General features: G+C 36.7%; 1 protein-coding gene across 1 annotated transcript in view; it reads left to right on the plus strand.

The window, feature by feature from the left end:
- Nucleotides 1–24,022, plus strand: part of ATRN (attractin) — a 236,781-nt gene that overhangs the window by 189,301 nt on the left and 23,458 nt on the right. Inside the window, exon 26 of the mRNA XM_051965371.1 lies at nucleotides 14,218–14,296. Coding sequence (XP_051821331.1) covers nucleotides 14,218–14,296 — 79 coding nt within the window. The remainder of the gene's footprint in view (nucleotides 1–14,217; nucleotides 14,297–24,022) is intronic.

Below are 24,022 nucleotides of genomic sequence, written 5' to 3' on the forward strand. Positions count from 1 at the left end.
ATAGTCATATGGAAAAAAAATGTTTTAAATTACTACAGATTAGAGTAATGCAAATGAAAACAACTCTGAGGGTACTACCTCATACCTACTAGATTGGCTAACATAAGAGGAAAGAAAAGAAAAATACGGTATGTTGAGTGAATGTGGGGAAATTAGAACACTAAAAAACACTATTGATTTGTGAACTGATGCAACCATTCTGAAGAGCAATTTGAACTATGCCCAGAGGGCTGTAAACTTTGACTCAGCAAAACCACTACTAGGTTGGCAATCTAAAGAGATTTTTTTTTTTAAAGGAAAAAACATATGTACAAAAATATTTATAGCAGCTCTTTTTGTGGTAGCAAAAAATTGGGGAATGGCTAAACAAGTTGTGGTATAAGAATGTAATTGGGATAGTATTTGTGCTATTTTAAAAATGATGAGCAGGATGATTTCAGAAAAACCTGGAAAGACTTATAAGAACAGATGCATTGTGAAGTCAGTAGAACAGAACTAGGAGAATGTTAGGCACACTAATAGCAATATTGGAGGATGATCAACTGTAAATGATTTAGCTCTTTTCAGCAATACAGTGATCTAAAACAGTTCCAAAGGATTTATGATGAAAAATGCTATTTCAGAAAAAGAACTGATAGAATTTACCAGATGAGAATCGTTATTGGTCAGAAAGTTGTACATAATTTTTCATAAATATCTTTATATCTGTACCTTATACATTTTATCTGTCTGAAAAAATTTTCCACATCTACTGTCAATACCAATCTTTGACAATATTTGTATTTTTAAAACATCAAAGCAAAATTCACAATATGAGTACATTTCCATTAAATCTGATCCTTACTCAGACTATGCCAGATGTCACTTTAATATATGCAACATTAAATTCTGTAAATAGAGTGAAATCTACATTAACCCCCCTTCCCCCAAGAAAAGGGAAAAAAAATTATGACAACAGACACGACCTAAACTTTTTTTTTGAGAGATTTAAGTTCCAGTTCTTGAAGGTTCATATATTTAGTAGCTCATGTTTAAAAGCCCTAACACAAGTATGTTACAGATAGTTATGTTAATAGTGATATTAATTCTATCTGTTTTCAGTAAGAGTCAGCAATGGTATCCCCTGGCCTCCACCACAAAATTTTCATCACACTGAAGGAAAAAAAAAGATCCCATAAATAAAATCAAAACAAGTATCACTCCAAACTTCTAGTGCATCTGATAAAATGTTATGGATCTTTAGCAAATGAATGCAAAAATAAAGAAATAAAATAAACTATTGCAGGAAGAACTGTATAATGTTTAATGGTTTATATTACAAACCTGCATCTGTCTTTTTTTTTTCACTGAAGAATGATTACCACTATCTCAGGTAGCCTGAGTATGCAAAAATCTTTAGAATAAAAATATCATAGTTGCTAAATATCTTTTACTGTGAACAATAATTTTCTCTTTTCTCACCAATTATAAACATTTTATCCTTCAAAATACAGCTTTCTGGAGATGCATTTCTTGTAAGAAGCCTTTACATGTTCAAGCCTTTACATGTATATTTAGTTCTTTGGGCAAATTTTATTCTTCATACTTGCCATAAACATCTGTGTGACTATCCTGCTATCTGACAAAGGATAAAGATATGAACTAATGGAAGCGGAATGTAGATTGAAGCAGGCTTTTAAAAAAAAAAAACTTTATTTTTCTTTTTTGTAGGAGAATCACAGTGTAACTTATATGGACATATGTTTTGCATGACTGCACTTGTACATTCTGTATCAAATTACTTTCCTTCTCAATGGGGGAAAGAATGGGAAGAAAATTTAGAACTCAAAATTTTTTTTTAAATTTTACAAGTAATTGGAAAAAACAAAATCTATATATTTTAAGAGGGTAGAAGGAACCTTACAGGTCATTTTATCATACAGCTCCATGAATCAAAGAAAATTCTTTTGATCACAATCAGAGTTTAATTATGAAAAAAGATTTTTGTTCCAAAGTTCACTTTTCTCACCAGGAAAAACAACTGAAGGGTTAAGAAAGAACAAGTTTGTTTAGACTCTTCTCAAATGTTTATTTTAGGGTTCAGAGCAAATGAAAACTGAAGTCCCATGGGAAAATTTAACCTTTTCTACAGTAATTCTCTGGCGTTAAAAGATTTTATGTCCCCTTAACTATAATGTTTATTGCTATAAATCTGCAACCCACAGGCATATGGTCTTTTAAAAAAAAAATAAATTCCAGAAAATTTCTCATCTCAGGTTTAGAAATGTATTTGGAGTTTTTTCTAGATAAGGCTGAAAGTAAAAGATATTTTTCATTTTTTCTCTTTCCTAGATTAGGTAGTTTGGAAATTAAGGGAATTCTGGATTCTGATAGCCAGTTTAGGTAAAAGGGGCAAAGTTTGTGTACTCCTGGTTGTGTATCTGTAGAATGGAATGGGAATTAGTTAATGGGTCTATTCTTGTTAGGAATGACATTAAAGGGGCAGGTGAGCAGGCATCAGGTGTAGATGGTGACTTGTGCATTAGTCAATAAACATTTATAATCACTTACTCTGTGCCAGGCCCTGGGGCTATAGAAAGGAGGCAAGCCAATCCCTGACCTTACTGAAGTTGAAGTCCCTGACAGGGATATTGAGCAACAGTAATCATTGAGATTCACTGGACTACCTTCATGTGTTTTCAACTATAATTTTCTGAGAAGTTGCATGTGAATTGTAATGCACCAAAACATTAAAAAGTAACATGCATATAACATTTAAATGGTTATCACTTCATCAGAATGATTGGAGATTGAGATCTGATGATCAGAGGGGAATCTTTAAAATTTTCAGAATTTAATATCTGATACATTGCATTTCCTCAGCAAAGCTGTCGCTTTTTTAGTGCTATGTTAGTGTCCAATAAAATGCCAAGGTTTAGTCAAATGGTTCCTAATGTGCTATTTTTTTTTTAATATTGTCATGATATGATGTTGTCCCTTACTTAGGAAAGAGAGTTAAAGAATAGTCTTTATAGATTACACACATCAACCAAAGTAGAAGTTTTATATTCAACTAAAAGAAATTAAGAAGACCTGCAAAACTTGGAGGATAGAGCTTAGCCTGGGAAATTTGATTGTTATTCTAAGTAGAAGCTTTTGAGCTTAGTGACTTAGCTTTTAGTCAGAGATCATAGAATCACAGAAGTTTAGATAATGGGACGCTAAACAACATCTAATCCAAGAGTTCTTAATCTGAGGTTGATGAACTTGGCTTTAAAAAATTATATTGCTAACTATTTCAATATAGTTGTAGTTCTTTGTGACCCTATGTATTTATTTTATGCATTTAAAAATTATTTGGACATAGGGTTCATAGGCTTTACCAGAAGGCCAAAAGAATCCATAACCACAAAAGGTTGAGAATTCCTGCTCTAATCCAACACCTTCATTTTAGAGAGAAGGAAATGAAGGACTTCATGACATTCAGGCAATTACTATAAGAAGTGAGGACTTCAGGACTCCTGAGATGAGATTTAGTATTCTTTCAACTACAAGATAAGTGGATCTTTGGCCTTGTTGGTGGATAGGAAAGCTTAGTTTGAGAATGATGGAGAGTTTCTAAGATAGGACTTTGACCTTATACGGCTTTTGTCTTCCCTGGTTTTTTTTGGAACCATATAATAGTGCTTTGAAAAGTTAATCAGGGGCAGCAAGGTGGCACAATGGATGGAACATCAGCCCTGAAGTCAGGAGGACCGAAGTTCAAATCTGGCCTCAGATACTTAACACTTCTTAGTTGTGTGACTCTGGGCAAATCACTTAACCCCAATTGCCTCAAGAGAAAAAAAAGTAGTAGTGAATACCTGTACTATCTAATCTCATAAGGTTGTGATGAGGATCAGTTGAAGGTAATGTACAGAAAGTACTTTAATAAAAAATATGTATCATAAGTGTATAAACCAGCTCTAATTATTACTACTCAATAGACCTTTTTAAAAGATGTTTTCATCAGAATGTAAGCTCCTTGAGAGCAGGAATTTTCTTGTATCCCCAGTGCTTAGCACAGAGGAACACAGTAGATGTTTGTTTAACTGTTGACTTGATTTGCAAATCCTCATGCTGGGCCTTGAGAGATGATCTCAGCCCTTTCCCTCTAGAAATTTAGAGTTTGACAGAGGCAAATACTCCACAATGCAAAGATCAGAACAAAAATAGAGCAAATTGTGTAAGAGATCCACAGTAAATAATCTAGGAAAATCTGAGGAAAGAAGTGACTAGTTGAGAGGAGGGTGTAAGCTTCTGGGTAGGCTTCATGGAGGAGGCAGCACTTGAGATTAGCCTTATAAGAAGAGAAGATGGAGATGGTTGCATGATTGGCAAGGAATATAGTATTAGTGAGAACATAGAGGTAAAAGATGTCTTGTAGTAACTAAAGTGGAAATTGTTTTAATATGATTGTATTTGTATAATCTATATCAGATTGCCATCTTGGATAGGTAGGGGGGGAAATTAGAAATTAAAACCTTATAAAAATAAATGTTGAAAACAATCTTAAAAAAAAAAAAACTGAACTGGTTGCTACTACTATCATTCACTTCACAGGTCTCTATAATGAGTATCTACTACCCTGGGGCATTTTCATAGAGCTTGTCCACTCATTCTTGTTTGTGACCAGTTGTTGGACATGCTGAGAAGCTATTTTGTTTTGCACTGCATTATCTGGTAGTCTGCTCTCCTATTTTTTTAATAGCTTTTTATTTACAAGATATATGCATAGATAATTTTTCAGCATTGACAATTGCAAAACCTTTTGTTCCAACTTATCCCCTTTCCCCTCACCTCCTCCCCCAGATGGCAGGTAGACCAATACATGTTAAATATGTTAAAGTTCATGTTAAATACATTATATGTATACATGTCCATACAGTTATTTTGCTGCACCCAAAAAAATGGACTTAGAAATAAGGTAAAATTAACCTGAGAAGGAAATCAAAAATGCAGGCAGACAAAAATAGAGGGATTGGGAATGCTATGTAGTGGTTCATACTCATTTCCCAGAGTTCTTTTGCTGGGTATAGCTGATTCTCTTCATCACTGAACAATTGGAACTGGTTTGAATCACTGCAGCCATCGGAATTGATCATCATATAATCTTCTTGTTGCCATGTATGATGATTTCCTGGTCCTGCTCATTTCACTCAGCATCAGTTCATGCAAGTCTCTCCAGGTCTTTCTGAAATCATCCTGCTGGTCATTTCTTACAGAACAATAATATTCCATAACATTCATATACCACAATTTATTCAGCCATTCTCCAATTAATGGGTATCCTTTCAATTTCCAGTTTCTTGCCACAACAAAAAGGGCTGCCAAAAAACATTTTTGCACATATGGATCCCTTTCCCTTCTTTAATATCTCTTTGGGATATAAGCCCAGTAGTAACACTGCTGGATCAAAGGGTATACACAGTTTGATAACTTTTTGCTGCTCTCCTATTTTCTATGAACTTTTGGATGAGGTGTTTTTTTTTTTTTAATTTTTAATTTTAGCGATATGTTATTTTTCCAATTATAAGTAAAGATAGTTTTCAACATTCATTTTTGTAAGATTTTTGAGTTCTAATTTTATTCTTTCTTCCTTCTTTATACCCCCTCTTCAAAAATAGCAAACTGATATAATTTTAGCTATATATATGTATAACATTTCCCATAAGAGTCTTGTTGGGAAAGAAAAATAAGAACAAAAGGGAAAAACCATGAGAAAACAATAACAAATGTGAATATAATGTGCTTCAATCCACATTCAGTCTCTCTAGTTCTTTCTCTGTATGCAAATGACATTTTTTAAAATAACTTTTTATTGACAGAACCCATGCCAGGGTAATTTTTTACAGCATTATCCCTTCACTCATGTCTGTTCCGATTTTTCCCCTCCCTCCCTCCACCCCCTCCCCCAGAAGGCAAGCAGTCCTTTATATGTTAAATAGGTTACAGTATATCCTAGATACAATATATGTGTGCAGAACCGAACAGTTTTCTTGTTGCACACGGAGAATTGGATTCAGAAGTATAAATAACCTGGGAAGAAAAACAAAAATGCAAGCAGTTTATATTCATTTCCCAGCATTCTTTCTTTGGGTGTAGCTGCTTCTTTCCATCCTTGATCAATTGAAACTGAATTAGCTCTCTTTATCGAAGAGATCCACTTCCATCAGAATACATCCTCATACAGTATCGTTGTTGAGGTATATAATGATCTCCTGGTTCTACTCAGCAAATGGTATTTTTGTCCAAAGTCTACTGGAATTGCCTTGGATCACTAAATTGCTGAGAAGAGTTAAATTTTATCACATAGTCTATCATCATACAATCTTGCTATTACTATATAGTGTTTCTCTGATTCTGCTCACTTCACTCAGCATTAATTCATGAAATCTTTCCAAATTTTTCTGAAATCATCCTGTTCATTATTTCTTATAGAACAACTTTTTCAACCATACCCCAATTAATGGACATATCCTTAATTTCCAATTTCTTGTCACCACAAAATGAGTTGCTACAAACATTTTTGCACATGTGGGTCCTTTTTCTTCTTTATGATATTTGAGATATAGACTTCTGAATGATTTTTTTTATCTAGTTCTGAGGTAAAAGAAATCACTTATTATAGTATCTCATTGGAATTCTTGGTCATTATTCAGTCTGGTGCAATTTTTAGGTATTTGCTAAAGTAGATATATGGGAGTTGGAATGCCTGCCTCCATTCAGGCAATCTTCTTGGCTGGAAGTCCCAAAATGATTTTCCTAAATGACAGGTCTTACTATCACTTTGGTAGAGAATGAGAAGAGGGGTCTTACCTCCCCATACTGTAATAATTTCCTATTATTTCAATTATAGATTTCTTCATTTGGCATTCAAAGTGCTGCATAATCTGGTCTTTTCCTCCTTCATAGTCTTCTTAGATATTACTCTTCTGCATGCCTTCTGTGGATGCACATTAGCCTGCTTGTTCCTCCTTGCACATGATGCTCTGTCTCGTACCTCTGTACCTTTTCATTGACTGTCTCTGTCACACCTAGCCCTGTGCTTAGAATTCTGTGCTTCTGCCACAGCAGAATCCCAGATTTCCTTTAAGAACCATCCTAAGTACCACCTTTTTCACAAAGGATTTTCCTTGTCTCCCCAAATGCTTCATATGGGCCTTGGGTATACTTATATATGTATCTGTTGTTTCCCCTATTAGAATGTTGGCTTCTCAAGGGCATGGGCTATTTCATTTTTATCTACCCAGCATGGCATGTTGCTTGATGCAAAGTAAATACCTGTTTATTGATTGATTCCATGCAGAAAGGAAGGAAAATAGTATTTTATGTTCTGGAAACAGCTAGTAATCCCTTTGGATATGATATAGAATATTTGAAGATGAATAATGTGGAATAGTTGGTTTCAGATTATAGAAAGCCTTAATAATCTGTGGAGTTTGCATTTTATCCTAGAGGAAAGAAGCAGCCAATGGATTATTAAACAGGGAAATGGTATGGACATATCTTTTTACATAAGTAAGGCTATCTTGGCAATATGTTATAATTTGACAGTGTTACTCGCCTTCATCAATAGTGTGATGATTAACCAAAGTAACTTTCTTAGGGTCTTTTAAACACAACCTCCCATCTCTGGCATTTGCACAGTCTGCTGTTCCTAGAACTCAGTTCTTCTCCACCTGCACCTCTTAAAATACCTGATTTCCTTCGAAATTCAGCTCAAGAACCATCTTCAACATGAAACCTTTCTTTATCCTTTCAGGTTCTAATGGCCACTTATCATCCTTTTCCATTCCTCACCAAAAAATATGAAGGGGGAGCGAGAGAGAGAGAGAAAGAGAGAAAGAGAGAGAGAGAGAGAGAGAGAGAGAGAGAGAGAGAGAGAGAGAGAGAGAGAGAGAGAGAGAGAGAGAGAAAGAGAGAGAGAGAGAGAGAGAAAGAGAGAGAGAGAGAGAATATGAATGAATATATTATGTTTCTTTTGTATTCTATGTATATATTTGTGTTGTCTTCCCCTGATAAGAGGTAAATTTTTATCTTTATAATTCCAGTACCTTAGGTTCCCAAAGACTCAAAGTATAGGATCAGAGAGGCATAGCTGGATAGCAGTTCATTTTAAAATACCATGTGGTTTTAGCAGATTGCAAGTTTAATATGAATTAACACTTTGATATGGCAGCCAAAAAAGCAAAGTTGACATTAAAATATATCAATACAAGTACACTGTGTAAAGCAGTAGAGATGGTAGTCCAGTTATCTTCTGGTTTGGCCAGAACTATCAGCAGTATTATGTCCAATTCTGGGTGACACATTTTAACAGGGACTATTGGTGAGTTTAGTACATGTCTAAGGAGGTAGAAAGGATTTGGATATTAGCAAATGGGAATTGATTGAAAGAACTAGAGAGGTTTATCTTGAAGAAGGGAAAATTCAGGAGGGTGCAGGGATGGAGTGTTTCATTATAGCTGTCTTTAAATATTGGAGATTGTTACATACAAAAAGAACTAGACTGTTCTGCTGAGCCCCAGAGAAAAGAGGTGGGAGCAATAAAAGTTGCAAGAAGGCACAGGGCTTCATTCGCCTTAATATAGAGAAGAGCTATCCAGTAGTGGAAGGCCCTGCCTGATGAGTGATTGATTTCCCTGACACTGGAGGTCTTTAAGAGACTGGTCCTCTAACCCATCAGGAGTGTCACAGACTCTCTCCCCACCCACTTCCACATACTCTTTAAGGGAGGAAAAACTCAAGGTTCATATTTGGAGAACAGTCTTAATCTATTAATCTACTTTTTGTAGTATTGCTGGCACTGAGACAATGCTGGCAGTGTCCCAGACTAGTTGTATAACCCTTTTAGTCTCTATTTCAGAATTGGTCCCTGGGAGCACCCCCTCAGAGGCAGAGCTGGAGCACACCAAGTGCTGGGACTGGGTCGCTGGGCTGGCGTGCTTGCCATATAAAATCTATTGTCTTTTTAGCCCATAAGTATTCTCTTATCAGATTTAAAGGCCTCAAAAAGAGATTTTCTCCTTTTGATTTCCTGGTTTTTGTGTGGATTTGCTGCCTCCTTGTGTTTATCTAAAAATATCTAAAATACATCTTGTGTTTTCTTCCTAGAAGTAATAGTGATTAAGTTTAGTTTAATGTTGCATTATTTTTAAAGCTGATCTTGCAGTTACATTCCTGATTTTCAGTAATTAACAATGTTTTTTCAGGATATAAGTCTGAAATAAGTGCCACTTCTCTGCCTGAATATCCCTTCACCTCTCCATTGGCACAGTCTTTCACCCTCCTGAGCTATGCAGCATATTGAGAACTTCAAGCTCTTCTTTTGTGTCCATTTCTTACAAGTTGCAGACTTTACCTTTTATTGTCCTAGCAAAGAAGATGTTAAAAGACAGGTCCTCGTTTAACACCCAAGCTCCTATTTTTCTTTCTGATGCATCATAAAATCCACAAAATATTAATCTCTTTAAGGTTTTCAGAGTACTTTGTATGCCTTATTTTGTGCAATCCTTACAACAACCTTGTGTAGTAAGTATTCTAGGTATTACCCCCATTTTACATAGGAGGAAACTGAAGCTTAGAGACATTAAGTGACTTTCTTTTAATAGTATTGCCAGTAAGTAGCAAAGGAAATAATTGAACCCAAGTCACTCAACTCTAGGTTTATCACTTTTCCCACCATACTATACATTGCTTTTCTATTTCTAGAACAACAGACCAAGAAATTACTTTAGAATTTGGAATATCAGAGTTTGGAGGGATCTTAGAAATCAACTGTCCCAACTCTTTCATTCAACAGAAGGAGAAACAGGATCGGTATAGACTTGGACAAGTCATCTATCCCACAGGACCCAGATATGTGTCTGTTCTAAGTAAAGTTCACTAGGTAAAGCATAAAAGGAAGTTTGGGAAGAGCTTTTGATTTGAATTCAGAAAAAAGGGTGAGAGAGAGGATTGTGGGAAGATAGAGGAGTAAGTTGGTAAAATTTTCAAGCTCTCCAGGTTCCCCCCACAAATAGAACAAAATTGCGCTCAGGGCAAACATAGACTGGTAAAAAATCTAGAAGACTTGGGGCAGGTTGAAATGCAAACACTTCATGGCTAGCTCTGCAAAAACACCAAGTGGGGACCCCTGGGACTAACTGAGTGGGGCTAAAGCCTGAGCAGGAACCACAGAGACTTTGACCTCCTGGACTGTTTGTGGAGTTGGGTTTTGAGTCTGGGAAGACTGAGTGAACCTTGACTGATTAGGAACTCCATGCCCAGCTGTGGTGCTGAGATGCAAGGAATCAACACCTGGTGAGTGCAAAAGCAGGGGCTGGGGTGCTGCTGACTGTGGGCACTTGCAGGAGGTGGAGCTTTTAGTTTTGGGTTCCTAAGAGCTAAAGAGAAGCTTGAGGTACCATCCTCCCACCCCCTGCATTAGAAGTGCTTAACACTAATACCTCTTATATTAAAAAAATGAATGGACAAAGAAGAAAAAGCCCACTATTGAAACATATTATGGGAACAGGAAAGAACGAGTTTCATCTTCAGAGGAAGACATTTTAGTAAAAGAAAAGAAAAAAAAAAAGCTTCTACCTCAAAGAGTAATGTGAAATGACTCTCTGCCCATAGAGAATTTATACAAGAACTCAAAAAAGAATTTAAAAATCAAATGAGAGACATTGAGAAAAAACTAAAACTAGAAATAAATAAAAACTACCCAAGAAAAACAAGATTATGAAAAGAAAGTTAACCAAGTAGAAAAGGAGATACAGTCTTAAAGATGAAAATAATTCTTTGAAAATTAGAATTGGGCAAGGGGAAGCCAGTGAAGCTATGAGAAACAAAAAATAACAAAACATTATAAAGAATGAGAAAATAGAACAGAATGTGAAACATCTTCTGAAGAAAAATAACAAATATGGAGACTAGATCAAGAAAAGAAAATATAAGAATAATTAGACTGCCAAAAAGTTCTGACCAAAAAGAGAAACTTGATACAATAATGCAGAAAAGAAAATTGTCCTGCAATGATAGAACATGAGAGGAAAGTAGGAGTAGGAAAAAAATCTACCTACCACCACCTCAAATAAATTCTTTGTGGAAAATTATAGGAATATTATTGCCAAATTGAAAACCCCAGATCAAAGAGAAAATTTTGCAAGAAACAAAAAAAAAAAAAAAATTCAAACACACTGGAGTTACAATTAGAACTATACAAGACATCAGCAGCTACAATAAAAGACTGCAGGTCCTGGAATCATATCTACTGAAAATCAAAAGAGGTAGGCCTATAGCCAAAAATATATCCAGCAAAATTATAATTTTGAGTGAGAAAAAATGGACATGCAACAAACTTGCAGATGTTCAGGACTTTCTATCAACCAAACCCAAACTTAACAGAAAATTTAACATTTAAAAGCCATTATGAAAGATCAGTTTTAAGGTACTTAACATGGACAAGTTGTTTAAACGTGAACAAATTGTTTTGGGCGGGCGGTGTTCTATATGTTTAAGATATCAACAATAGGATAACTCAAAAGAAAGATTGGCAGAGTTAAGATAAAAATTGTAATCACGTTATATAAATGAGGTGCAGAGGAAGAATAAACACAAAGGCATTAGAGGGGGAAAGAGGGCTCGTAGTTCTGAAAACCTACTCACATTGGGAATGGGTTCAATAGGTAACACTACATATATACCATGAAGGGTATAGCACCCTCCAAAATCTATGAAGAAATAAGGGGGATAGGTGGGGGAGGTTTAGCAATAGCAAGGCAAGTTATGGAACAGAATTTAATTAAAGAGGCAGTAAGGATAGGAAAGACGTGTGTGTATATGAGTGTATATATGTATGTATATACATATATATGTATACATAAATATATCTTAACTGTAGTTTGTTTGGAGATGATGAGGGGATGAAGGGGGAAAAGAATCAAGTAAATAAGGTGAGCAGCAGAGGACTGAAGAACCATTTACAAGGAAGTAAAGAAAAAATGGACTTTCATGAATATAATTTCTTCTACTAACATACATATATACACACACATATGTATGTACATATGTGTGTGTGTGTGTGTGTATATATATATATATATATATATATATATATATATATATATACACACACATACATATTTTCTTGATCTGGTTATTTGTTGTTATATATTTTGAATCCTATTGGGCACGTGACAATGTTCTCTATTTTGTTTTATGTTTCTTTTCTGTTTTACTCTTTTTTCAAATAAATTAAAAAAAAAGAAAAAGGTGAAAGATCAAATTAGTGTGATGAAAAAATAATTGTTAAAATGAGAAAATCAGGAATTGTAATAATATAAAATTGAAAAGGACCCCAGAAATCATCTAGCTCCTGAGCAAGAAACCCTTACCATGACATATACATAGCAATTGACTGTGTTATGCTTGAAATTTTACAGTGTTGAGCAAAATTACTGGCTCTTAGATTAGCCAATTTTTCTACTCTTGGGCAGCTCCAGTGGTTAGAATATTTTTCTCATGTTCAATAAAAATCTGTCTCTTCAACTTGTACCTGATATTTCTAGTCTGAATAAGAATTAAGAGCTAGAAAGAATATCAGAGGTCATATAAACTAAACTAATTTTATAGGAAAAAAAAATCTGAGGCCCAGGGAGGTTGCTTGATTTGCCCAGAGTCAATAGGTAATAAGTGGCTGAAACAAAATTTCCATTATGCTTAGGCCAAATTTTTAAATAGTATTTTATTTTCAAATTACATGCAAAGATAATTTTCAACATTTAGGCTTTTCAAAATCCTTCCCCTATCCCTTGCCCTAGACAAGTAATTCAGTATATCTTAAATGTGTGCAAATCTTCTATACATATTTCCATATTTAACATCCTACACAAGAAAAATCAGATCCAAAAGGGAAAAAAAAAACCAATGAGGAAGGAAAGAAAAGTAAGCCAACAACAACAAAAGTGAAAATACTATGTTGTGATCCACATTCAGTCCCCAGAGTCCTCTCTGGATCCAGATGGCTCTCTGTAGGCCAATTTTTTCAGCAATTAAGGTATAGGTATTAATGAAGTCAGTGTGCATAGACTTTGATCTCCATCCAGGCAAGTAACTCTGGACAAAGAAAGTTTTTTTCTCAAGCCACAAGTCCCTCCTCATGACACAAACTTATGCTTTTTGGCACAAGGAGAATTAGGATAGAATGGTTCCATGTAACTCTGACTTCTCTCCAGAAAAAAAACAAAAAACAAAAAACAAAAAACATCAGGTTGCATTCATATTGACAAGAAGCAGAGTGTTCTCTGAGGATTCAGTGAATCTACCAACATACTATATGTTCTTTAAGAATAACTAACAATAAATGCTAGCCTTCAAACTATTTAAGTTGTTTTTTTTTTTAAAAACCACACACATAAAATACCAGGTTTACTTTTGCTTTTAAAATAAAAAAATTCTTTAAATAAGATCAGAAGTAAATATTGTGCTTTTCTTTGGCCTCGTCAGCCACGATTGCTGTTAAGAGTTACCGATGACTCTGGGAGCAGCTGGAAGACCAGAGCCTTTGTGTTGGTTTATAGGTTTCAGATAATTGTTGGCTTATAGCTTAAGAAAGTTAAAAGTACAATTTGCTTTGTAAAAAATAATTCTTGAGTGATTTGTGATCTTTTTTTCATATATACTAAGTAGTTACCACTTCCTTCAATAATCACTCATTGTTATTTTAAGAGGTCTTTTCCATACTGTGATTTTTCATACTTACTATTAACAGCATTACAATTTATTTCCTTTTTAAAAAAATTGTTTTTCTCTAAATGTTTTTCCTTTCATCTAAGTTATTACTAGCCATTTTGTTGAAAATAGAATTGGAAAGTCACAATTAGACTTCTCTTTACAGTTTGCTTTTTTCCCTGGAGAAGCTGTAGCACCTTATGGTAGGTCAGGAACCTGTCCTTTCCAAAGCTTCTCTTTACTTGGCCCTGTGTAGAAGTGGAGCAGTAAAATGGCCACCTCTTCCTTGAGAAAGTGGAGGGAAGAGTGAGGACCTCTTCTATAGGCAGTGATACTTGTATAGAGTCTTGGTGGAGTTAGGGAAGGGCTGCACTAAATGGACTAAGAATCTGGGGCTGCACTAAATGGACTAAGAATCTGTGATTCTGATTCTGCACGATTCTGGACAAAGTTAACAACTCGATGCTTTCTTTCCTCTAGTTGTTTCCTCTCGTTGCTGCTTGTGGCTGCTGTGGTTTGGAAGATCAAGCAAAGCTGTTGGGCTTCAAGGCGGAGAGAGGTAAGCCAGGGTCAGTTAGCAGATCATTCCTTAAAGAACAAGGAGACTTTTTTGCTCTTTGCTTTCATCTCTCTGTGATAAATGATACATGCATATGACTTCATTAAAAAGGCATGCAGCATTTTCTTTCCCAACAACATATAACCCAACAGGGTTTTTATTTTGAGCTACGAGGAAAAGTCCCAAGTGCAGCCTGAAGAATGAAAGTTTAATTTTTTCAGAGGGAAGATGTACTATTAGTGTTGCTTTTTGGAGAAAAAGAGCTTTAATTTTCTTTGGTGGAAGAGGGAAGAAATAAATGTTTTGACAATAAAATAAAATTTATTTTAAAATTAGTTTACAAATCAATTATATATGTATTGTAAAATATAACCCTTTAACTATCTTGCATAGGATTATCATGAAGAAAATTCACTGTAATCCTTAAAATTTTCTGTAGACAAATTGTTTCTTCTACCTCTCCCACTTTTACCATCCTCTCTTCGTCCTCTCCTCCTTTCCTCTTTCCTTTTCTTTCCCTTCCCTCTTCCTCCTCTTTTTTCCACCTCCCTACTTATCTCTCTCTTTTCTTTTTCTCTCCTTTGCCTTTCTTTTTCTTTTTCTGCTCTTCTCCTCTTTTTTCCCTTCTTGTTCTCTCTCTTCTTCATCATCTTCCTCTATTTTTCCCTCATCATTTTCTGTTTCTCCTTCCTCCTCATTCTCAACAGAACTTGGCAATAGGATGTGTTTTCTGGATTCTGATCTCATTGAGAAGCTTTGAGTTATAATGGATGGAGAACTGGCCTAGGTCAGGAAGAGCTAGGTTGAATTATGCCTTTGACATAGCCTGATTATGTGACCCTTGACAAAATATTTGACACCTTCCAAGCAATTCTCTTAAGACTAAGTTGTATAATTGCTAACCTATCTTGGGTAAAGGGGCTTTCTTCATTCAGGATTCCCTGTACTAATGAAGTTAGTTTTTCTTCATCTCCTTTTATTCAGGAACATTAAAATTAGAAAATTCTTCCTGATATATAATTGGCAATTTTCCTTACATCAGCTTAAATCCCTGTCTTCTGTCCTCTGAACATCTATTCTTTAGCATCCATTTGTATAGCAGTACATATGTGGCCTCAGTGCTCATCTCATACAGCTTTATGACCCTAGTTAAAAGTTGTCTCTCAGGCCCTATTTTTCAGCCTGAATGAGATGAAGTTCCTCTCTTGGATTGGATCCTCTTTAGACCAATGAAGTGTATTATTGTTTTATTCTTAAATTTGTGTCCTTCAAGAAAAATGAATTTTTACCTTCACTCTATGAAATCTTTTCTTTAAAAACATGCAGCAGAACTACCGTATATACTCGAGTATAAGCCGACCCAAATATAAGCTGAGGCCCCTAATTTTAACCCAAAAATCTGGGAAAACTTATTATATCAGTAGGTTTAGGTAGCGCACCGGTGCCCGCAGAGGAGGAGAGCGGGTGCCGGTATACGTATATAGAGCAGTTGCCAGCATTAGTATACAGTCTGGTTACCGACTGTGATACTACAGGAACAGTTGCATCACCGTAGCAACGGCCGGCCCTGTAGTATCACAGTCGGCACTCGCGCTGTATACTACACAGCAGGGGGACATTCTAAGGGATATTTACACATGTTTTATCTAGTGACTCGAGTATAAGCCGAGGAGGGGATTTTCTGCCCAAAAATTGGGCAGAAAAACTCGGCTTATACTCGAGTATATACGGTAAGCTTTGAAATGAATAAATTCTGGAAACTTGTCCTCTGTATTGTTTCTAACAAAGAAAATCAAAAAGTTTTTTCTGAGATATTATATCAGAAAGCACTGAGAAACACTAGTTATCATAATTTTGGTGAAAGAGAAAGGAAGGTTGGTGGAGGTGATTTTGTCTCCCTGCCCAAAAGAAAAAGGTATCTTGACCTCTGAATCAGGCAGGGGAGCTTTCCTGATTCAGAAATAAAAGATTTTCCTGCCTCAGAGAGTTGCTATTCCAGCTTCTATGTTCTAAGGCAAAGACACAGTCTTCTATGCCAAGGACAAAACCTTTCCCTGTCAAGCAAAGATTAAGAAGGTACTTATTCAAGGGAAAAAAACAAAAACAAAAAAAAACCCTGGACACCATTTGCAGCTGGCAAAGTATGTATTTCCTACCACTTCTTCCAGGGTGGATTGCAGCTGGCCCACTGATTTACACACTACATTTATTCAAGGACAAAGGGGTGAAATGTGTCTATTGTGTGATGTCTAAAGCTGACTCACTTTTGCCAGTACTGTGGGCACTCTAAAATGGCCAGCCACAGCTTTTGACTTTAATATAGTCTTTCTTGCTCTCTCATTTGTGCCTGAGAACATGGAAGACTAATGGACAAGGAAGCAGTTACTTTAATCTCCACATTTGCCTTAAGGAACAATAGATATGAAGAATTCAAATAATCTTTCTAAAGCAAGGAAAAATGGAAAAAGCTAAAAACCAACACATGGTTAAATAGCAAAGCTCAGATAAAAAGGATTGGCTGATATTGGTACTAACTTATTAAGCTCACATATGTTCTTTCTTTTTTAGCAAATAGTGCACAATTTCTCTTTTATGCTGGTTTGTTCATCTATTTTGGGGAATCGTATATTATGGGGAATTCAGTTGGGAATATATTAGAACCTGTTTCTATCAGTAGTAATAGTAACTGCCTTGTATTACTCATTGAGCCTTCATAAACTTCACATCTTTGATGAAATGTTTGAAGAGGCTCCTCTGAAATAAAGTATTTTTGATGTATAGGTATGAGTCTTTGGAATAGTTTGCAAGTCTTATTTCTCAGTCCTGATCCATATTTTCCAACCTACTTTTCACTAATATCCCTACCTTTGAATTGAAAATAACTAATGTCAAAGTATATATTGACTTAATATGGAGGATCTTGTCAAGTTCTTTGTAAAAGTTTTTCTCTGTACTCATACTTCACAAGCTTCAGTTGTCTTCATGATGGTACTTTTGCTTATGCTCATCACAAACATTCCAAGACAAAATTGCCATGTGTTCCATGCAAGTGTTGCCTGATTCCTCTAATTACAATTCTTTTGTTTCCCCTTCAAGGAAAATCGGAGTCCTCATTTCATATAGCTGTACCTTCTTTTTTTCTTTTTGTTTATCTAGAGAATTCATTAGTGATATAGTTCAATTCTAGTGTATTTCATTCCATTGGTCATTGTGTTTGGAGTACTTGTAGTTAAGTTATATATGGTCTAAAAACTGTTTGACCTTTAGCACATTTTGCCCATTTCTCCATCACTATAAAATATGAGATTTCTACAAGATTTGAGCATCCTTTATTTTCTTAGTCTCTTGGCTTCCAGTGGACAAAGTATTCATCACCTAATAGCATACTGAAAAGTTAAGTCTCTCTTTAAATAGTAAAGTTCATGTCTGGTTCTGGAATCATACCTGAGGCCTCTTCATCTTTTTTCTGTTTTCTTCTATCCCCTAACCTCCATGCCTCTTCTTGATTACTTTATTGTAAGTATGACTATCCTCTCACTTATCCACCTTTTAAAGCTTCAGAATCACCTTTTTAAAATTATGCTTATTACATTATATTATTATCACTGTACTAGTCATCTCTTACAACTTTAATAGGCATTCATTAAATATTAGATGAATAATGGTGAAAAAGTACCTACACTAGGACTTCACATCCAATGATACTTACTAAATTTAATTGAAGTATATTACTAAGATTAAAGAGAAAAGATTCAAAGAAAGTTTTTTAGATTTTTTTTTTTTTGGTATAATAGAATTGAGGACAGCGTAGCAGGAGAGATTTTGTGAAGGATAGAGGAAAAGTGAAAGGAGATGTTGTAAAGGACAGTCAGAAAATCAGTTAACCAACATCTGTGTAGAGAATACAAAGAAAAGCCAAAATGGTCACTAACTTCAAATAGCTTAACACTGCAATAGATCAGAGAGAGAAAGGTAGAAATTTATTTTAGATTGTGTTATTTAGATTGAAATGATGAGAGAAAGAGCTTAAGTAAAGATATATGTGGAATGGAATGGAATAAGGAGATGAATATGTAACTGTTAAGTAAGCTGGAATGAAGAGAACAGGGATAGAGTGGCTATTTGTTAGCTAGAATGAAGAGGGGGTAGTGGGAGGATAAATATTTTAAAGGGCAGAATGACTGAGGGGCACAGTTATATCGAGTCCAGAACAGGTGAGTCAAAACTTAGAGTACCTCATTTCTCCCTGTTTCCTTCTGCAGCTACATTTCCAGGGTGCGTATTTTTCCTATTTAGTAGAACTAGGACACATTCAAACTACATCATGCACAAGAGAATTGTGATTGAAATGGTAATTCTTCTCTTCTCCCTCACTCCCTCTCCCCCATCACTGTGTGCCTGATCTTTACTATCAATTTTATGTTACTTTTGAGTTTTATAGCCATCTTATGGGCTTCATCCAAAGCCATCTTTAGGAAAGACTAATTTCTGTTTAATGCTTTGGTTCAGAGGAAGATAGAATTTAATTGCCCTGTTATCTGTGAAGCCATACTTTTTATTCAAGGCCTTCTGGGACTAATGCATTGTTAGACATTTGCAAAGACATTTGCCTCATAACCATTCACTTGCATCATGATCTTAGAATTGAAATATTAGAGTGTCCGTTCAGTCCTCTCAGAGTGGTTCTATGTACTCCTGAATAGCAGGCAGCTTCCTGACGTAGACGTAGTTCTCTTCTCCCTGATCTTTTAGACCTTTTCTCATGTTTAATTTCTTACTGAAAATTTCCATTTCTCAATAATTGGCAAAGTGTTGGATATAATTTTAACCTAATATGATAACTTAGCTTTATTTTGGGGGAAGTGGAATCATCACTAATGGAAATTAGTGTATCACTTGGAGTACCTCTATGAATGTTCTGTAAGTTTCTCTGGGGACTTGGGGAGTGGAGAGGGGGAAGGGAGTTAAAATAGTAACTTATTCACTCTCCTGAGACTGATTCTGGTTGACATCTAGACTGAATTTTCTCAGCTAAAAATTAGTGGTGAGCCTCAGGCCTTCCCTAGTAGAAGATCCAGGAATAAATTTCAAACACATTTTCTATAAGAACCATGAGGTAGATACAAAGAGCCTGGGCCCAATGGGCCCAAGCCCAGTTAATCAGATAGCTTTTATTAAGCTCCTGTCATGTCCCAGGCACTATTCTGGGTGCTTGAGATACGGATAGCAAAGCTTACATTTTGCATGAAAAACAACATTGAAGTATATCCCAAATAAAGACTAAGCAAGTTGGGAGAAGAAATGCTGCTACCTGGAGACATCATGGAAGGCTTCCTGGAGGAGCTGGTACTCTAGTTGAGTTTCAAGAAAATAATGGGGTTCTTGATGCTGAGTGAAATGAGTAGGACCAGGAGATCATTATATATTTCAACAACAATACTATATGATGATCAATTCTGATGGACATGGCCACATCCAGCAATGAGATGAACTAAATCAATTCCAGTAGAGCAGTAATGAATAGAACCAGCTACACCCAGTGAAAGAACTGTGGGAGATGACTATGAACCATTACATAGAATTCCTAATCCCTATATTTTTTTTTGCCTGCATTTTTTATTTCCGTCTCAGGCTAATAGTACACTATTTCAAAGTCCGATTCTTTTTATACAGCAAAATAACTGTTTGAACATGTATACGTATATTTAATTTAATTTAATTTTTAACATGTATTGCTCAACATGCCATCTGGGGGAAGGGATGGGGGGAAGGAGGGGAAAAATTGGAACAAAAGTTTTGGCAATTATCAATGCTGTAAAATTACCCATGCATATAACTTGTAAATAAAAAGCATAATTTAACAAATTAAATTTAATTAAATTTAAATTTAAAAGATTAAAAAAAAAGAAAAAGAAAAGAATGGGGTTCTGAGCAGAGTAGGGATTCTAGGTATAGGAGGTGACCAGAAAAAAAGTTCAGAAATGGAAAATAAAGTTGCTATGTATAAGAAAGAGTAAGAAGACCAAGTTGATATTTCTCTGGATGGCATTGCTAAAAAGATTATTAAGTCCGTGGGAGCTGAAGAAATGCCTGAGAAAGAGTGTAGAGGAGCCATGCTAGAGTTTTATGGTACCCGTCACTCTTAGAGGTGTGATACAGCAAAGAAGCCGGAGGAGCAATCAGACAAGTAAGAGGAGAATCCAGAGAGAGCCACATCCCCAAGGCCCAGAAGTGGAATTTTTCAGATCTGCATCTCATTAGGGGTGCACTAGAGGTGGGCAGGGTCCAGGGCCATCACCGGTCATGTTGGTTTAAGTCTCAGCCACTGAAGGGGAGAGAGAGGCGAGGACTTTGCACAGCCCTGCCTCATTTACAATCCAAGTCACTCTCAATGTCATTAGTCCTCTTACAGTATGAAGAGTGAGCAGCAGTCTGAGCAGGCAGGGACGTATCGTGGAAAGACCTGAAGTTTGAATCCTGCTCTACTGATTCCTGGAAATAATGTCCCCCATTTGAGCAGCACTTTTAAGGCTTATAAAATGCCTTTTTCATGACAGCAATGTGAGATTAAGTAGTATGTGTATTGTTCCCATTTTATAGCTAGAAGAAATGGCCAACAAGGTGGCACAATGGAGAGAGTGCTGGCCCTGAGCCATAAGGAACCAAGTTCAAATCCCATATCAGACACTTCCTAGCATGACCCTGGGCAAGTCACTTAACCCTGTTTGCCCCAGTTTCCTCATCTGTAAAATGAGCTGGAGGCAGAAATGACAAAAGCTTACAGGATCTCTGCCAAGAACACCCCAAGTGGGGCCACAGAGTCAGACATAACTTAACCACAAAAGTCAGAAGAAACGAGGGCTTGGGGACTTGACCAGAATTTCATTGAGGCTCTGTCTCACCTCCCACCACGCGGCCTCTCACCCCGAACAGGGAGTCGCTTCTCTTGGCCCCCAGTGTTCCCATCTGTAAAGTGGGTCTTTGTGTCTCTTCCATCCACAGTGTCTGAGCTGAAGTAGCTGCTCTCTGGAAACTGACACAGCAGAGCAGAAGCCAGCAGAGCAGGAAATCTGACTTTTGTTACTAGCAAAAAGCTTCGAAGAATGTCAGCAGTAAAAGGATAAAGTGAGAAGAGTACTTAAAATTTCTGGCCTCGGCTCTCATAAATGAAAACTTTCATACAACAGTTTTCTTTATAGAAGTCCATATACCAAGAGGAATTTAGCTAGTGAATAGCCTAGTAATTGGCGATGTATATTCATTAACATTCCCTGTGCTGTTCTTTATAAGTGTTTGCAGGTACTTGCCTTGTGTGTTTTTCACAGGGCCTCTGGACCATCTGTTTCTTTAATTATTCCTCCCCTTTCACTGTTATTAGTATAACAAGTGTTTGTTAATATTAAATATTTTTTTCTTGTGGAATCACAGAATGACAGAGCTGGAAGGGAACTTAGGAATATACTCAAACTTTCCCATGTTGCATGAATAAGTTGAGATGCAGAAAAAGCAAGGACAAAGTAAATCAGTGGGAGAACTACCCTGTAGGTGTAGATGTGTGAATAGAGAAAAAGAGTCATAGAGAAGACAAATTGGATATGGAAGGCGAGTGTGAGTGAAGAGTTCAGGATGACACCACTGTTGTGAGTCTGAGTGGGAAATGATGGTACCCACAAGATAATAGGGGGAAGTCACAGAGAATTGGGGAAAAGGTAAGGACTGTTTTGATCTCACTGAGATGTCTGTTGGACAGAAAGAAAAATTAGGACTGGGTAAATAGGTCTGAGAAAAGTTTGCAGAAGTATTCCTGTGGTTGCCAATCCCAGCTTAGGTAATTATTTATATGACATTGAGTAAATCAGCTCACCTCCCTGAGCCTCAGTTTTCCTCATAAATGTGGACATTTAGACTAGATGATCCTTAAGGTCTTTTCTTCTTACTCAAAATTCTGTTAACACTCAAGAGCTTTGTTTTGTTACCGATCTCCCTTTTTTTTTTTTTTTTAAGTTTTATTGATAACTTGGGGGAAGATAAGTGGTTTGTTTATATACCACATCCATTTTTCCACTCCACCCCAAGAAACCCTTCTCTGTAGCAAAAGAAGGCCGGTTAAGATGGCGGAGAGGAGGCACACTGCTGTGTAAGCTCCACGCTTTCTCTCACTATCCATTTCATTACAAGCCTCTGAATTAATGCTTGACTGAAAAAAACCCACAAAGACAAAGGTCTGTCTTTACTGGAGGGCTGGGACGGTTTTAGATCGGGCGCAGTCGGCGGGCAGCAGCAGTGAGAGCACGGGAGCAGACTGGAGAGGGGGTGGGGAGTGATTGCAGCCGGCTCTACGGGGAGAGCTTCGTTACAGGATTAGATACTTTGCTCCGGCAGCAAGTCAGCAGTCCAGCAGAGAAGCTAAAAACACCGGGGGTGAAGAATACAACCCCAAACAGCTGGAGTCTCTCGGGACCTGGCCGCGCCCCCCCCCCCCCGTTTCCCCCCCCACAGTGATTCAGCACGCTCTGGGATCTCAGAGCGCAGGCGCAGCACAGTCCTGCTAGTGCCTCACTGCTGCCCCCCGCAGTCTGGAGAGGAAGCTCGGTAACACACCCAGCCCCCCCCCAAAGAAAGACTCCAGTTTTTTCTGTTGTTCTTTGCTAGTTTGCCTTGATTATTAGACAGAATGAGCAAGAAACTGAAGAGGACTTTAACCCTTGACAGCTTCTATACAGATAGAGAGCAGACTCTAAATCCTGAGGAGACTAAAAACAGACAGTCCCCAGGTGAATCCCCAAAGGAGGAGATCATCTGTTCCTCAGCACAGATGAACCTCATAGAAGTAATTAAAAAGGCTCTCACAAGGGAGCTAGAAGAAAAATGGGAAAAGCAGAGTGAGGCTTGGGAAAAGGAGAGGGAAGCTTGGGAAAAGGAGAGGGAGGCTTGGCAAAAGAGCCTGGAGAAGTCAGTTAAAGAGAGAGTGGATAAAGAAGTAAAATCCTTGAAAAATAGGATTGGTGAACTGGAAAACAAAATTGGCGAAATGGAAAAAAATTCCACAGAACAAAAGAACTCAATGGGACAATTAGAAAAAGATTTTTAAAAAGTGAGTGAAGAAAATACTTCACTGAAAATCAGAATTGAACAATTGGAATTGAATGACTCGAGGAGACAAGAAGAATCAGTCAAGCAAATCCAAAAAAATCAAACAATGGAAAAGAATGTGAAATACCTTCTGGGGAAGACAGCAGACCTGGAAAACAGATCCAGGAGAGACAATCTGAGAATCATTGGACTTCCAGAAAAACATGATGAAAAAAAGAGCCTGGACACTATTTTCCAGGAAATTATCAAAGAGAACTGCCCAGAAGTCATAGGAATAGAGGAAAAAATAAACATTGAAAGGATTCATCGATCACCCACTGAAAGGGATCCTAAAATCAAAACACCAAGGAATATAGTGGCCAAATGCCAGAACCCTCAGACGAAGGAAAAAATATTGCAAGTGGCTAGAAAAACCCAATTCAAGTATCGAGGAGCCACAATAAGGATCACCCAGGATCTGGCAGCATCCACATTAAAAGATCGAAGGGCCTGGAATATGATATTCTGAAAGGCTAAGGAACTTGGTATGCAACCAAAAATAACTTACCCAGCGAGAATGAGCATCTTTTTCCAGGGAAGAAGATGGACATTCAACAAAGTAAGCGAATTTCATCTATTTCTGATGAAAAAGCC

The sequence above is a fragment of the Antechinus flavipes genome, chromosome 6 (genome assembly GCF_016432865.1).
Source record: "Antechinus flavipes isolate AdamAnt ecotype Samford, QLD, Australia chromosome 6, AdamAnt_v2, whole genome shotgun sequence".
NCBI classification, from domain to species: domain Eukaryota; kingdom Metazoa; phylum Chordata; class Mammalia; order Dasyuromorphia; family Dasyuridae; genus Antechinus; species Antechinus flavipes.